Genomic DNA, 17,253 nt, shown 5'->3' on the forward strand with positions numbered 1-17,253 from the left:
GTTGGATGATGCTGGATATTCTGATGTTTTGAAAAGATGTGTCCCGCCGAGTTTGTTGCCGGTCCCATATTGGGATACCCTCCTACAATTTAGGAGGGAATTAAATCTTCTCGGGTCCGTGGTGTAGAGTTGGAGCCGGCATAGTTTTTTATCGCGTATATATATATATCTTTACTTGAAAAATAATTATAGCCTTATGAACCGATTTTGCATGTACAACCAGCTTTAAAGTTTGTAGTCTATGATTGTTCATTATTTTAGTATGTGGGTATTTTTGCACTTTGTAATTTTTCCTCAGTCACCCGTTGACCACGAACGCTGTAAAGAGTTCGAAACGTCGGGATGTATTATAAATTCAATATACGCGATATAATCCGTTTTCATAGTTTTATTTCATAAAAATGAAGATTTATAAAAATACGATAAAATGTATTTAAATATGGATAAATGATTTTTTTTATTTGTATCAATAATTTTTATGATTTTGACCCATGTTCTTTCACTGATATGCGTTAAAATTGTTAAATAACAAACGAAACCGTCAACGCCATCTATACGACAGTAGGCCAAAGCTAGTACCGCCCTCTGAACGAGAATCAAATTTTCTTGATTTTCGAGGCACGTTTTTTCTTTAGACTGTATCCATCTATTGCGGAGTTATATCTATCTTTGGCTGAGGTTGAAGGTTGAACCTGGGCCCGCTAGATTTGCAGGCTTAGATTAGGTAGGAGAGGAGTGCTGGAGTACATTGAGAAGTTTATTCGCTTTAAATATACACTACGACTAAGCACGTTACTTTGTGTTCAGGAACAGGTATGAGCTATCCCAGAAAAGTATTAACTAGTTTCTGGCCGTAGTGTGATTTAGGTCGTTGGTAACGGATCCGTCAGATAGAAACGGTTCAAGTGTATCTAAGATTCGATTCAGCACGTTGTTGCCATCCGGTACACGATACGATGGGGTACGACTGGTACGAGTACGTATACGTAGAGGCGACGCTGTCCTGAAGTCGACAGTGAAGCGAAGACAGACAGGCGGACATGGCCTAGCTATAAGAGTTCCTAGTGGACCACGGAACCCTAAAAATGTGTTATGTATTTTACTTTGTTTATTCATATTATAAATACGTTATTTTCTGAAAACTAACAATCGGATAGTTATTTTTTTCGAGATAAGAAAGAGAAATATTGCTTTAATTAGAGGAAGTTGGTATAGTGTTTTCCGTGACATTTATTAACTACTTTACTTATGGTTCGTTATCTTTCGGCCGATATGAGAGCTACGGGCAATACCCAAATTAGGTAAAAATAATATTAGAACTATACACCCTTCCAGTTCCAGTTGGTTCAATACCGCCTCTAGTATGTTGAGCAACGGATGGATTATTCGATTTTTATGCCATTATTGTTTCTGCCTACTCGCGATTCTGGTGCACTTGATTTTACCTATTAAATACTGTTATGGGTCATATAACCACGTTTATGGGTAAAAGTGTCGCATCTGTATACACAACCTGTGTACAACAGTGCAGCGACCCACTTCGTCTGCTGATAAGGACTAATAAGTGTTCGGATTTGCGACCACAGTTTGTTTAATCTGATAAAAACTACCACTCAGTAATTGAAATGTATTTGTACTCTAAACTACTGGTGTCCAATCTTCCAATGGGAGAATGAGCATTGTAGGAATTAACTGGTATCCTTTGAGTGGGACACTTAACTGTCTGTTAAACTTATAAGTTACATCTGACTAGCTTCTTCTTTAAAAAAAAATACAAAAACCGGCCAAGTGCGAGTCGGACTCACACGCGAAGGGTTCCGTACCATTAACTATAAAAACGGTCACCCATCCAAGTACGGACCCCGCCCGACGTTGCTTAACTTCGGTCAAAAATCACGTTTGTTGTATGGGAGCCCCACTTAAATCTGTATTTTATTCTGTTTTTAGTATTTGTTGTTATAGCGGCAACCGAAATACATCATCTGTGAAAATTTCAGCTGTCTAGCTATCACAGATCACGAGATACAGCCTGGTGACAGACAGACAGACGGACAGACGGACAGCGGAGTCTTAGTAATAGGGTCCCGTTTTTACCCTTTGGGTACGGAACCCTAAAAAGAATCGCCAATGAACTTATTTCAATTGAATTTTAAACAGTTATATTTTATTTCAAACTTGTTTTCCAGTCATTGAATGGCTTTTTAACCGACTTCAATTTCATAGAAGGAGGAGGTTCTGTATTCGGTTGTAGCTATTTTTTTTTTTTTTTTATGTATGTTCACCGATTATTCCGAGACCCGTGGTCCGATTTGAGTCATTATTTTTTTGTTCGAAAGGAGCTACTTCCAAGTTGGTCCCATATTAATCTGGTTCTGATCTGATGATGGGATCCCTGAGGAATTGAGGGAACTCCTCAATTTTTAAAGGCACATGTATGGTGATTTGGGTGTTTTCATAAGCAACTTGAGCATTTTCTCTCGAAAACGACCAATTTGATGAAGTGGACCTGATGATGATGATTGTTTTGAAGGTAGTGATGATATTTTTTTAATGTAGGATGTTCAGCGATTACTCCGAGACCCGTTGTCCGACTTGAACAATTCTTTTTTTGTTTGTAAGGAACTACCTCCAAGGTGGTTCCACATTAATCTGGTGCTGTTCTGATGATGGGATCCATGAGGAATTGAGGGAACTCCTCAATTTTTAAAGGCACATGTATGGTGATTTGGTCGTTTTCTTAAGCAACTTGATCATTTTTTCTCGAAAACCACTAATTTGATGAAGTGGAGCTGATGATGATGATTGTTTTGATGATAATGATTTCAGCGATTACTCCGGCACCCATGATCCGATTTGAGTTATTCTTTTTCTGTTTGAAAGAAGTTACCTCTCCAAGGTGTTTTCGTAATATTTTTGGTTTTGATCTGATGATGGAATCCGTGAGGAATTGAGGGAACTCCTCAATTTTTAAAGGCACGTGTATGGTAATTTCGGTGTTTTCTAAAGTAACAAGCATTTCCTCACCAAAACCACCAATTTGATGTAGTGCAACTGTAGCCTAACCACGAGTTTGGCACTAAATATTCTTCGTAACTTACTTTGTACACTAATACGCCAGTACGAGCGAGATGCATAAACAGTAAGTTACGCACACGATAGCGAATATATCAATGTCAAACTTGTGGTAAGGCTACTGATAACTTCCCTCGTATGTGTATTATGATTTTTGATGTAGGTAGTGTTGGAAACAACCAAAGAGACTGAGAGGTGAAGGTAGAGGGTATTAGTGTTTGGGGGGTTTGAGGTTGGGAATTGAGGGGAGGTGAGTTGATGGGTCGGAGGTGGGTTGGGGGTGGGATTGGGGGTTAGGGTTAGGAGTAAAGGGGTCTGGGGTTAGGGGTCGGGGAATGGCGGTTGAAGGATTGGTGGTTTAGGGTTGAGGGGTTCAGTGATCAGGGGTTGATGTGCTGTGAGGTTGAGTGATCGGGGGGTTTGAGGGATTGGGTCAGTGGCGGGGCGGAGAATGGATTTACTGACAGGAATGATTTCCCAGACGGACTCGAGGAAAATTCTGATTATTTAATAAAGTTTACGAATTTACAGATAAACATGATTATGTTTTTCATTCATGCGTCACGCTCTTAATAATGTCTTAAAACTAAAAATGGAAAAATAAAAACTTTTATAAAAAAAAGATAAACCGACTTCAAAAAGGATGAAATAAAATATTATCCTTTTTAGGGTTCCGTGTTTAAGTATATGCGTTAACAACTGATATGTTTGAAGTCGGTGCCAAGCCAAGTACTCCAAGTAGTAACAATACCAGTCAAAAATAATCAGCTTTATGTCTATAAATCCCATTACAACTGTACAAATGTTATAAACGTGAAAGCAATTATGTCTGCCTCTTTGCTACCTTTTCATGGCTAAACAACTGAACCGCTTTAGCTGAAATTTTGCATGAAGGTTCCTTGAATTGTTTTATATTTTGAAATGTAGTCCTCTGGATAAGCGACAGAAAATAACTCAGTCCCAATCCCACACTTGCGTGCTATGACTGTTTAAGAATTAGTAAGAAATGCTCTTTAAAAAAATACGACGACAAAACGTATTAGATTTACACTAACGTGCCGACAAGCATGGTACGAACTGCGCCAAGAAGGTTCAACCGTGTGTTCTGTTCTGAGGTGTACAGGAAGTTCGTTTATTGTCGTCGTGTAACGCTGCGTCTTACATAGGCGAACACTCGCGAACGCGAAGCGAAGCGACGCGGCACGGCGCGGCCGGCCCAATGCGTTCGCGTTCGCAACGAGATCGCTCACGTAGGACACTTCTATATAGGTATCGAAGGATTTATTAAGGCACCGTGCCGCGCCGCTTCGCATTCGCGTGTTGTTCGCCTACGTAAATAGTACGCTGCATTAGGTAATCCAACGTACATACTTATATAGCCGCATCTTTATCGAATTGCACCCAAATCCCTGGTTTAAAATTTGGCTTGGCACCGACTTCAAACATATCAGTTGGTAACGCATATACTTAAACACGGAACCCTAAAAAGGATAATATTTTATTTCATCCTTTTTGAAGTCGGTTTATCTTTTTTTTATAAAAGTTTTTATTAGGCTAATGGGGTTGGCAACTGTCGAAGGTTTGCAGAGATGGCGTCATCATAGCTTGCGCCATTTTCTATGAGATTGGCTTAAAGGGCTGGCATCCAGGGCATTCAAAAAACAAAAATCTGACACAATTCTAGGGATTGACAGGGCAAGCTATGCTAGCGCCATCTGCTAAACACTTTGACCGGCCAACCCCATTGGTTTTTAGGTGTAGGTAAGTGTTAATTTTATACCTTCGGCACCTTCCTAAAACTGAAGGACACAAATTAATCTACATTTAAAGGTTCCATCTATTAATATTTGCCGTACATTGTTATCGTGTGAATTAGGTCAATTACTTGTTTAATAATGTCTCGCGCCTTGTTACAGGAAATAAATAGGTTAGTGACTCAGATCCACAACTTTAACGTTAGATCAGCTGGGCGGCAAGACGGGATATTATCACTAACCGATAGTTAAACCTTCATTATTTTAAACTTGTACGCAATTAAAATTATCGGCTTAATACCTAAAACCTCCTCTACTAGTCAACCATGACGCCAAGATAGAAAATATATATGTTAAAGTACCTACCTACCTAAGTGCCTATGATATGAGTAGTAGGGTATACTACTACTACTCATTTCATGGTAAGTATAGGATAATGGGCCAAGCCGACCGGCGCAGGGTATGCATACGTTAATAGTTTGCATACGTATTTAACAGTTTCTACGTTGTTTCAGATGCATATTAGTGTTGTGCGTGCTGGGCTCGGTGGCGGCGTACACGGGCCCCGATCTGCCGGAGGGCCCGTTCTGCGGCAAGACCCGCGAGTGCTGCCGGGACCGCCGCGATTCCTGCGCACACAGGATACTCGGTACGCATGAACTAGTTGCAGATACAACTTGGTGTTGCTGTCACTCCGTCCGACGATTTGTATCTCTTTTTGTGACATTTGTTGCTGCAACCGATGCAAAATACAAACTGATATTTTTAAAGTAGGTACCTACCGTTGACATTCATATCTGCTACGCGAGGATCCGTTTAATAAGAATTTGTATCAGAACTTCCACTGCCTTTAAATAAATTAGGAATCATTACGTTGACTGCTAATAAATACACGTACAAGTCACTCAACGTGAACAGAGAACATTCTTAGAAGCTTTACGTTACAGTGTTTCTCTTTGATCATCATGAGTTATGCTCTATACCTATTCTTTATACCACACAGACACGTTGTGCTACTGCGACGAGTTCTGCGACTTCAATCGGGCGCACGACGACTGCTGCCCCGACTACCTGCCGGTGTGCCGCAACCAGACCGCGGAGCCGGGGTTCATCCTGCAGCCGTGCCGGCACCGCGGCCAGCTGTACATGCCCGGTCAGACCCGCGCCGACAACTGCAACACTTGGTAAGCTCACTTCCCAACGTCTGTTAACAGATACTGATTATAATTATCATCAGCATCTTCTTAACGGAACAGATTTTTGAATAGACTTTGATTCTACTATAAACTCTGCAATCAAGGAATTAGTTTAGCGAATAATAACTGTGTGATGTGGCTGGCCACTAAGGTCAGCAAAAGATGTTATCCCTTATCAAACACCTGGCGTTTATAAGATTGAATGCAGCTGTGGCAGTTCCTATATTGGGGAAACCAAACGCACTATAGCGGAAAGAGTCAAGGAGCATATCGCAGCTGTTAAAAAACGTCAAATAGATAAGTCTGCGGTAGCCGAACATTTGCTACAGTCGGGACCAAACCACTGGATTGAGCTCCATAATCCCAGTCCTCTCAACGGAACGTCTTTACTACAGCAGGAAGGTACGTGAAGCAATTGAAATCAGAAAACATCGAAATTTCAATCAAAATGAGGGACAGGGGATTTCGTCTTCGTGGAATCCAGTAATTAGCAAATGTAAGGGGGAAAAAACATCCCGCCACATACCATTGGATGTCGTGAGTGTTGTGTGTAGGCAAAGTGACAACCCTAGCGTACGAGTTAATAATCAAGATCAAGTGCGGGTAGTTCGCAAAACCCGCGCGGCAAGAAGATGTTGATACAATTCCTCGCCAGTCTGCCTGTGACCACGAACGTAACGTCACGTGCGGAACGTCAGGCCATAAATAAACGTAAGTTTGTACGCGATTAAGTCCCGTATTAGTTTTAAATTATGAGATGTAACTTACCGGAATTGCATAGTTTTAGAGTTATGTCGTTGCATAATCTACGGGTACGTAGTACGGGTACGGGGGATACCCGCAATATTGGATGTGCAATGTGTGCAAACAAAATGTTAGCACAATCGTCAAATAGCGTACCTAAAGAAAATTCAGTGAAATGTAATAGCTAGCAAGATACTTATAGGTACATACATTTTAATTATACAAAAGTTTGTAAAGCTCGTTACTGTCATGTCATTGTCATGGCTCATGGCAGTTGTGACACAGCTGCATTGAAATCTCATTACTCACGCGTATAAAAAAACTGTGAGGTGTTCACGAGAACAGCAGTTTCTATTCACGTACCACGCCCTATGCTGTCATTTTGACGAGTCCGCTGCCAGAGCATTACCAAATCGCTAATCCCACAACACGTTATACCTGGACGTGATTCACTTGCTTACGAAATGCAATTAGTCTTTTGAAATAATGGGGTAAATGGCCCACATCTTGCCTCTCATAATAAAATAAATCTCGAACACTTAATCACCACTTGAAACAAATGACAAATGAGAAAGATTTATGGAAATGTTTGTTATATTAAACTACAAAGTGGCATTGCGTTTCTTAAACCACAACATAACTCTGTAGGTACTCATGTATTCCTAACAATATTTGCTTTACAATTTCTTAAGGTGTTGTGTGGGAGGATTTAAAACGCAAATGGCACAGTTTATATTCTATTACGCTAAGTAAATATGACCATTTTGGGCGAGTTACCTAAAAAACCGGACAAGTACGAGTCGGACTCGCCCACCGAGGATTCCGTACTTTTTAGCATTTGTTGTTATTATTGGCATCAGAAATACATCATCTGTGAAAATTTCAACTGTCTAGCTATCACGGTTGATGAGATACAGCCTGGTGACAGACAGACGGACAGACAGACAGACGGACAGACGGACAGCGGAGTCTTAGTAATAAATGAAATTAAATTAAATTAATTATTCATAACACACAGTTATCGGTCAATACATAATGGTCCCGTTTTTACCCTTTGGGTACGGAACCCTAAAAAGCGAGAAGCCTAACATACAAATACAAATACAAACATGTAGGATACCTAGATCAATTACAGTTTGCAGTTAAAAAGGTGTATTATACATATAAACCTTCCTCTCGAATCTATTATATATTATTATTGTTTATTATCTTGTATAGATTAGTGTAAAAATAATGTATATTGTAATTTAATATTATGAAATAAATAAATTTAAATCTAAATCTAATCTATTAATAAAAACCGCATCAAAATCCGTTGCGTAGTTTTAAAAATCTAAACATACATAGGGACAGACATCCATACAGACAGCAGGAAGCGACTGTTTTATACTATGTGTATGTAGTGATATATTTTTTAATTTTCACCTTCACGGTACATTATCTTATCAGAGTATCACTTCCGTAGTATGTTCAATTACATAGTTTCATTCAAATTATATCCATTCATTCTATTACCTCAAAGCAGCTTTAAAGTGGTATCGACCGGGTTTTTTTTTTTCAAATTGGACTCACCAGCGATTATTGTACACGTTTTGCCAAATATACAATTAATTTAGCCTTGGTACGTCAGTTGGTTTGTTTACTTTGATCATGACAATTGTTTTTAATTTGCGGCTCTTTAACAATCGGTCTGAACAGTTGTTACACCGGTCAGGGGGCATAATAGTTATTAGGCGTATACATAGGAAAAATCTGAAAACTGAATTGTTTTTGACAATTGACCGCGCGTTAGCGATGGTCTCCTTTTCATCTTGGGTTATACTGCTTTCATGATGAATATTATCGTAATTTCTGTACTACAAAAGGTAATGATATCCCAACAAAAACATAAATGTGAAATGAAAACCAAGTTCAATATTAAGAATATGTGTCGTTGTTGACTCGCCAACAAAAGAATTGCTCTCATTTCACATTTATATTTTTGTTAGGATAAAATAGTTTCATGAAACAGAATCACACTTATCAACTAATGACTGATTGTCTAAGTATTTCCGCGCTGGTCATTTCGCACTATAACTACAATCCCACTTAGATTGCAATTATCTTAAGTGTCTAATTCACATTCATATCACTATGTCCTGAAAAATGATGATATAGAAACAGTGTGTTACGTTATATGAATCCAAAGTATATTTATTCTAATACTATTGATAGTGCAGCGATACAAAAGTCAAGTACAATGCTAGATGTATTTAAAGAGGCAGGTGTCAGATCAATGCCTAGGTGATCGATCTGCCATTCATTGGCTCATTTTCAAATGTTTCAACTGGCGAAGTCTATTATTAATAATTTCAACTAAATTATTACTTTTTTTTTTATCGCGTATATATATATATCTTTACTTGAAAAATAATTATAGTGTATAACTAGCCTTATGAACCGATTTTGCATGTACAACCAGCCTTAAAGTTTGTAGTCTATGATTGTTCATTATTTTAGTATGTGGGTATTTTTGCACTTTGTAATTTTTCCTCAGTCACCCGTTGACCGCGAACGCTGTTAAGAGTTCGAAACGTCGGGATGTATTATAAATTCAATATACGCGATATAATCCGTTTTCATAGTTTTATTTCATAAATTATTACTAACTGTCTATAATAACTTACACTATGTTGAGATAGCCCAGTCTGCTTGTGTTTACCAAGGCTTGGCATGCAGCAAACCAAATATTTAGCACTATTCAAATGGTTTTGACTGTTTTGTATCGTCAAACAAATATTTTCTTTTACACTTCTACATAGGGATGAGTACCTAACATGCACGCGCATAAACTTACCAATTTTTCCCAAAACTCCGTGCAAATATAAAGACGAGATTTAGAATATAATTTCTGTTAAATATAGCTTTCAACACAAGTCTTTCTTAAATGTTGGCGGTGTACCTTTCTTTACACAATTAATTATTAAATATATACTTACTGACAAAATTCTAACAGCTAAAATTCGTTACATTTTTCATTCCTAGTCAGAGAGTCCTTACATGTCTTGTATTTACACTTATCCTTACAATGCATATACCTCAAGATCCCCAGTAGCAGTACTAACTGATAAGTATCCCTCGTATCCTACTGAGAGATATGCGTTGTCGTCAGCAAAGCGTTAATAAGATTATCACCGTGAAATTGTTAACTCACAGTGATGTCACACTTGTTGGCACGAAACCACATAGTACTCATTATTTGTTTACTTGGGTTGGATTGTGTTCAAATAAGAGGCATTTTGACTTTACTAGCTTTTGTATGAAGCTTCACGTGAATGTGCAATTTCAATACAATGTCTTGTTAACTTTTAAGTGGTTAAAACGGCCACATACTGCTGTCATGAAAACCAAGTCGTAAAAAAAGGGTTTGTTTTAACTACTTATTAGAACGCCCTTAATAACTTTCGGTGGGTGTTCAAAGTATCGCAATTGGCTATATAGCCATACTTGCGTGGTATAGTTTTCTCACTAAAAACATTTCATGTAGCTTTTGCTTCAAAAAGTTATCAGATCTCAGCAAAAGTCTATCCCTTAAGCTCTGACTTTACTAACCCTACACTATGGATGGTATAGAAAGGATCGCAATCTCTTATGGCAGAATTGTTGTAAAAGTGACCGCGTTAAGCTTTAAATAATAGTTCCTAATCTCTCCGGTGGCGCTAGTTAGGCTCTGGGAGATGAGTATAACATGAACCATATAAGGCAACAAATAACCCGACCAAATTACGTAGGTTGTTTTTGGTAGTATTTCGGTGTATGGTGGCGCAACCTAATTACTGTTTTTTGATGGACACTTTTCATACATAGAGATTTGGCTCCTTTATACAGTCTCCATGCCCTACACCTTGGTTTAAAAACTATGGCTTGACCGTTCCATAGATATTCTGCGTAACAGATACAATAAAATATGTAGCATTATTTAATCGTTCTCATAAATGCCATAATTTGTCATCTATTGACGGATGACGGAGTCATTACGTCATGAGTAATTGTCACACGGTCGCGGCCTTGAGCAATCATTTGTCGATATATTTATAAGGAAATGGACGTTAGTTTATTTCCATATCATTTTCTATTTTTGGTTTTATTTTTATCGACCAAGCAAGGAAGCGTCACCGTTTTAACTTGGGCAAAGATACTTTTGTTTGTCTCTTTCTCAAATTTTGTGAGCAAGTTTTGTAATTGTATGAAACCTTCCCTCGCTGTGCTAAACTTCTAAATTATAATACTGCGCTTGCTCAGCACAGAAATTTAGCACTCGCAACATACACAAATTAACTTTTCACCTCAGCAGCTCGAACAAGCCTACTTTCGTCACTCCCTGGAGTGAGGAAAGTGCGACTTTCCTCACTCCAGGGAGTGAAACAATGTAGCTTTTTAATTTAGTGAAGGCCATGAACTTCATACTACGGTACGATACGGTACGGTACGGTACGGCACGGCACGGCACGGCACGGTACTGTACGGTACGGTACGGTACGGTACGGTACGGTACGGTACGGTACGTTACGGTACGGTCCGGTCCGGTCCGGTCCGGTCCGGTCCGGTCCCGTCTCGTATCGTATCTTATCGTATCGTATATCGTAACCTTTAATATGTTCTCACTACTGAGGTGAAAAATTATGTGTGCAACACGAGAGCAAAGTTATTTTACATCTTTTTGAGTCCCTCGCTACGCTCAAGATTCTACTCGCTTCGCTCGTGATTCAATTATAGAACCTTTCGCTTTCTCGGGACTCAAAATAAACACTCGCAAGAAAAACCAACTTTCCTCTCTTGTTGCACAAATAACTATTTCTTTTTTGTTGCACAAATAGCTATTAAGTACGGTGTATATTACGTCTACTTCGCTTCTATTCATCTGTACCTCCGATCTTAAAGGAGTCTTGTTGATAAAAGTGCGTTTGCCTTAAAAGGGGAAGTCCGGTTATTTAAAATCGGTACTGACGTATCAAACTACTGTCATGTCACCACAGATAAAGTAGCGATAAAGGTATAAAGGTAGATTTACTGCAATTGATTCAGACATTTAGAATGGTTTGTGTCTCCGTTCGGAGAGAGATTAGGGCTATAGCGTGATGTACCTATCTATATCGATAATGTAGATAGTAAATAGTTAACTATATCAAACGACACCGCTCTACTATTAGACGACTTAGCGCCACTATCCCTAACCGTTAACCCTAGGTAAGTGGGATGGTGCAAGTGGCGCTTAGGGGTTAAGGTATCATCTTTTTCGTGGGATAATTTTAAACATATTTTGAATATTTTGGCGTACACAGGTTTAACACAATTAATTTACGAGTACATATATATGCCACCCATGTGTCGTTGCCAAATGTGACAAACATTGACCTCCGATTATAATATAAAATTAGTTAAAATAAAGCTCACATTCCAACATCAAAGTTTCATCGCCTGTCAACCGTCAAAATCTTAAAACGTGTACACATCATTGAGTCATATTATGTTAGCATTTAATTTTAGTAGAGGCAAAGATAGATATAACTCCGTAATAGATGGATACAGTCTAAGGAAAAAACGTGCCTCGAAAATCAAGAAAATTTTACTCTCGATCAGAGGGCGCTACTAGCTTTGGCCTACTGTCGTATAGATGGCGTTGACGGTTTCGTTTGTTATTTACCAATTTTTACGCATATCAGTGAAATAACATGGGTCAAAATCATAAAAATAATTAATGCATATAAAAGAAATCATTTATCCATATTTAAATACATTTTATCGTATTTTTATAAATCTTCATTTTTAGTTTTAAAGTGTGTCATAGATGGCAGTGAATTTACTGTGATTACAAAATTTACTATGACAGTACCGCTCTAGTATAAGTTACTCTATGGTAGAGGTGAGTAGGTAGGTACTGTTATTGTGTATTAATTTAAACGCACGCGCACGCAAGGACCGTGTCCTAGGTTTAATTATGTTTATGATATGTGTGTAGATATATATTATAATATTGTACTGTGAACAATTGAACAAACTGAGGAACAATGTAATTTAAGAGGGCAGTATTTTTGCTGCGTATATACGAATAACGTAGTGGCACCAGTGACCGACAGGGCACCATCAGTAATCCGACACTACAATTTTAAGCTAATACAATACAGGACGAAAGATCATAAAAAAAGCTCGTTTATTTTTTAAATCATAGACTACAGCTTTTTTAAATTAAGGCATTTTAGTCATCAAATTTCTATTAGCACACGCTACATAAAATATTCACGGAAAAACGAGTAAATCAATTTGGTGATTTGTCATTTTGACGGACTGTTAATTTTTTTTAAACAGTTACGTCATTATCTACTAACGTTATTTTAATAAACATAATTCGTGACAGCTACTGTCCTTCATAATAAGATGACATCATTTTTTGTAAGGATTAATGATAATTATTAACAGATTACGCAGATGAGACTGTAGGTACTTCCTCTTTTAAGTCCTATAGACAAAATTCATTATATTTGTCCAACATTCCAGTTTTCCACATTTAAACAGATTTGTATGTGTAAGGTTCCAAAATTGTTATTACATATATACGTTTAATACGTTTCATATGTAATTTATTTAAAATACAAAACACTCATTTATTTAATAATGTCTAAACGACTTGACAATTAAGAACAAATTTAATATCAGCGTTGGCTGTAGGTTCGAAAATTGGCGGGTCGTTGCTCACTGGCCGGAAACTTGAAAATTAAAAAAAATAAAGTAGAAAAAAGGTTAGCGAGGAGAAAACAATGGAGGATCAGCGGAAGATTGTGGAGCGGACATACCTAATTGTTTATTTTAAATGTTTATTATTATATCTGAGTATAAATGTAAGTTTGTCCTGCATTTGTTGGAGTTTTACTGACTTTATCTTACATGTTACTCTTATATTTTGCCACATACACATTTACAAACTTCGTTAAAGAGTTTTACCAATTATTATACAAATAAGGTAGGCATCAGATCGGATAAGCACGTTCAGTATTGTCTCAACCTTAAAGAAGGGCAAACGCAGTAAATAAACCGAACGCCTACTTTATTTGTGTAGCAACGATGGATGGACTGGCAGCCAATTCTAATAGATTGTTCAAGAACGTTCTCCAGAAGTCTTTGCTTTTCTTTAAATTTCACATTGGTCTAACTAGGCTACAATTTGAATCGATAAAGATGTCTAGCTCTGTAGGGCAAGTCAGTTGTAAATCAAATCCTGCGCATGACATCGTAATGGGCACCGCATGCGTATGCGCCTAGACTGACTTGATTGACACCACAAAGACCGATATCGAATGTGCTCTCATCAATATGCAAGCAATAATCGTCTTTAATGTTATGCACGGATATCGTAAATTCCGCTAAGGTACCGTTAAAGCCAAGGTGACTGCAACGACCTAGGTCTTAGTCATTTTTCATTGTGACTATAACTCATATCTTTGTCATCACTCATTATTATCTCATATTATGCTATGTGTACAGGTACAAAATAAAATTATAAAACGCATTGTTAATTTGGCGTGGCTTTGTGGTAAAATGAACCATTTAAATCGCGGTTCCATGGTCTCAGATCTAGCTCGATATTTTAAAATGCAATCGATAAATAATTAGAAACCGAAACAGGTCTACCGACCTTCCTGAATGATACTTTAAATTATTTAAATTCGCTAGAGATATATAAATTAGATATCTAAATATCTACGGTGATTTAGGAATTCCGCCTAATTTGCAAGCATTCTCCACATATAGTCAGTCAAACAACTTTGTTAAAATTTTCTATGGGACGATAACTTTTCGCGTCATTTTTTTTTTAAATTTGCAGCTTATTTCTACTAACCGGAATGGCATGACAGACTATAGTTCCGTTTTTGCAACATTTTTAACAGCTTAGTACCCCTTAACAATGATCTTATGTACATCCGAACGATAGTATTTTATAATCGTGATAATTGTCGACAGCGAATGCGTCCACGACGAGAGGACGAAGAAAACTGAGTGGTCGTGCGAGCGCGACACATGCCTGATGAGCGAGGACGTGGTGTACGGCGTGAACCAGCCCGGCCTGGGCTGGCGCGCCTACAACTACTCGCAATTCTACGGGAAGAAACTCAGGGACGGGCTCAGTTACAAGCTGGGTGAGTGAAGGTTACACCCACATATACCCACATATTGGTCCAAATCTGTGCCAAATAAAAATCAATCCGTTATACTCTAAATCAGGGGTCGGCAACCTTTTAGCAGCCAAGGGCCACATAGTAGTTAACGAAATTGACGCGGGCCGCACTTCGTTAATATTTATGACTTTATCAGGTATTGTCGTTTGTCAAAATTATATACAAAATAGCCAAGGAGGCTCGCGGGCCGCAAATGAGAGGTTCGCGGGCCGCCTGTTGCCGACCCCTGCTCTAAATGGATATGCGGCTGCCCCCAAAGGCGTGTCCTGAAATCCTCTTCTCCACATATCTATCAGGTCTAGACCTAGGTCAGGTAGGTATTAGGTCTAAAGAATCGGCATTTTAATCAAAACCTAAGGAAACTCAACTGTTGCAAGCGCTCTTGAGTTATACTCGTAAGTACCTTACCTTCATTGGGCTTCCAATAAGCTACTTCGATACACTGATTTAAACTTTCACGATTTTTACACAATTGTAAAACGGGACTTAATCGCATATTTAAGTTTTAAGATCTACCTCCGATGTTTCGAGGACGGCGTTGTCCCCGTGGTCTCCCGACCTAAATACGCGATTAAGTCCCGTTGTACAATTTATATTTATTTATATTTATTTATATTTATTTATATTTATTTATATTTATTTATATTTATTCAACATTACATGTCATGTGCATTACAAAAGATGTTAGTTACAGGTAGTTGGTACATGACACCCTGATAGGGCACAAAATGCTAACAGATAGGTACTTACAATTCTAGCGAAGATCAAAATAATTAATATAATTTAAAGCTAAGATAGTTCATGCAAAGCAAAGGTATGTCAAAACAATATTAATTAAATTAAGAAGTTATACAATGCAATGTCATAATCTGATATTATAATTATTTTTAATATTTACATAATCATATTCATTCCTACTATATTTAACTTAACGGATTCCATTTCAACAAAGTGTCATCATTTAAAAATTCGTCAATTGAATAGTAAGACTTATCGGTGAGCAGCATTTTTAACTTATTTTTTCAATATTTCGGGTAGTTTGTTTGCTATGATGACGCATCTACAGTAAGGACCGTTTCTGTACATAGCTAGTTTCGAGATTGGTAAGAAGTACTGGATTTTATTTTGATTAGGATTAAGTCTGTTTGATATGATTTTTTGCAATGGGAATAATTTCGGGTGATTCCTAACGAACATTGCCGCTTCCATTATGTAGATACTTGGTAAAGTAAGAATTTTATGTCGTTCAAAATGCGGACGGCAGCTGTTAGGTATTTGCGTGTTGGTCAAGATACGTATACATTCCTTTTGACTAACAAAGAGCTGGTGTGCGTCCGTACTAGCACCCCAGAGTATTATACCGTAACTAAGCCAAGAATTCGCGTACGCATAATATGCTGACAAGGCAGTCTCGAAGTTTGTATTTACTTTCAAAATGCTTAGGGCGTATATAAAACGGGACAATTTTGTTTTTATGTTTTGCACGTGGGATTTCCAGTTCAAACTGCAGTCAATTTTTATTCCTAGCAAGTTGAATTCAGTCACTTCCTCAATACATACATTGTTAATTTTTAATGACATATCCAACGATTTCTTTTGCGGGGGCTTAAATTGAATAATTTTTGTTTTTAATAAAGCTACTTCGATCCTAAAACAATATCCATCTATGTCTGTGGTCAATTTACTTTCAAAAGCATTGTGTGTGGTCTAATAACCGTTAAAAACAAATGCAACATTAAATCAGACCGCAATGACATTACAATGACAGCTACTGACGTCGCGACAAGGTTCTAATCGTGTCCCCACCCACACCCACGCAACGCTTTGTCGAGCCTTGTATAGCATCATTCGTAATAATGACGCTCCTTGGTCCTTTACATATTGCGGATTCTTTGAGACTTATGCCAACAACACAACTATACAAGGTAAGATACCTACTGGACATGGAATGTCAATATTCTGTTCAATCGTGACAACCGTGACTAAAACTGGTACAACCGTAGCTGCACTAGATCCATTGACATATATCTAAGGACGGGCCTTACGGGCACTAAGAATGGTGATAGTTCAGCGGCGTCACTCACGAATTCGAGCTAATCGTGCAGTCAAACGCAACTAGTTTGCGCTTGCACGATTGGCTTGAATTCGTGTGCGTGACACCGTTGTACCAAAGATAGATATAACTCCGTAATAGATGGATACAGTCTAAGGAAAAAACGTTCCTCGAAAATCACGAAAATTTGATTCTCGATCAGAGGGCGCCACTAGTTTTGGCCT

General features: G+C 38.0%; 1 protein-coding gene across 1 annotated transcript in view; it reads left to right on the forward strand.

Annotated features, from left to right (window-relative positions):
* LOC134751202 (tubulointerstitial nephritis antigen-like) overlaps positions 1-17,253 on the forward strand; it is a 55,909-nt gene that overhangs the window by 15,541 nt on the left and 23,115 nt on the right. Inside the window, exons 2-4 of the mRNA XM_063686583.1 lie at positions 5,342-5,475; positions 5,830-6,010; positions 14,762-14,937. Coding sequence (XP_063542653.1) covers positions 5,342-5,475; positions 5,830-6,010; positions 14,762-14,937 — 491 coding nt within the window. The remainder of the gene's footprint in view (positions 1-5,341; positions 5,476-5,829; positions 6,011-14,761; positions 14,938-17,253) is intronic.

This window comes from Cydia strobilella, chromosome 21 (genome assembly GCF_947568885.1).
Source record: "Cydia strobilella chromosome 21, ilCydStro3.1, whole genome shotgun sequence".
Taxonomy (NCBI): domain Eukaryota; kingdom Metazoa; phylum Arthropoda; class Insecta; order Lepidoptera; family Tortricidae; genus Cydia; species Cydia strobilella.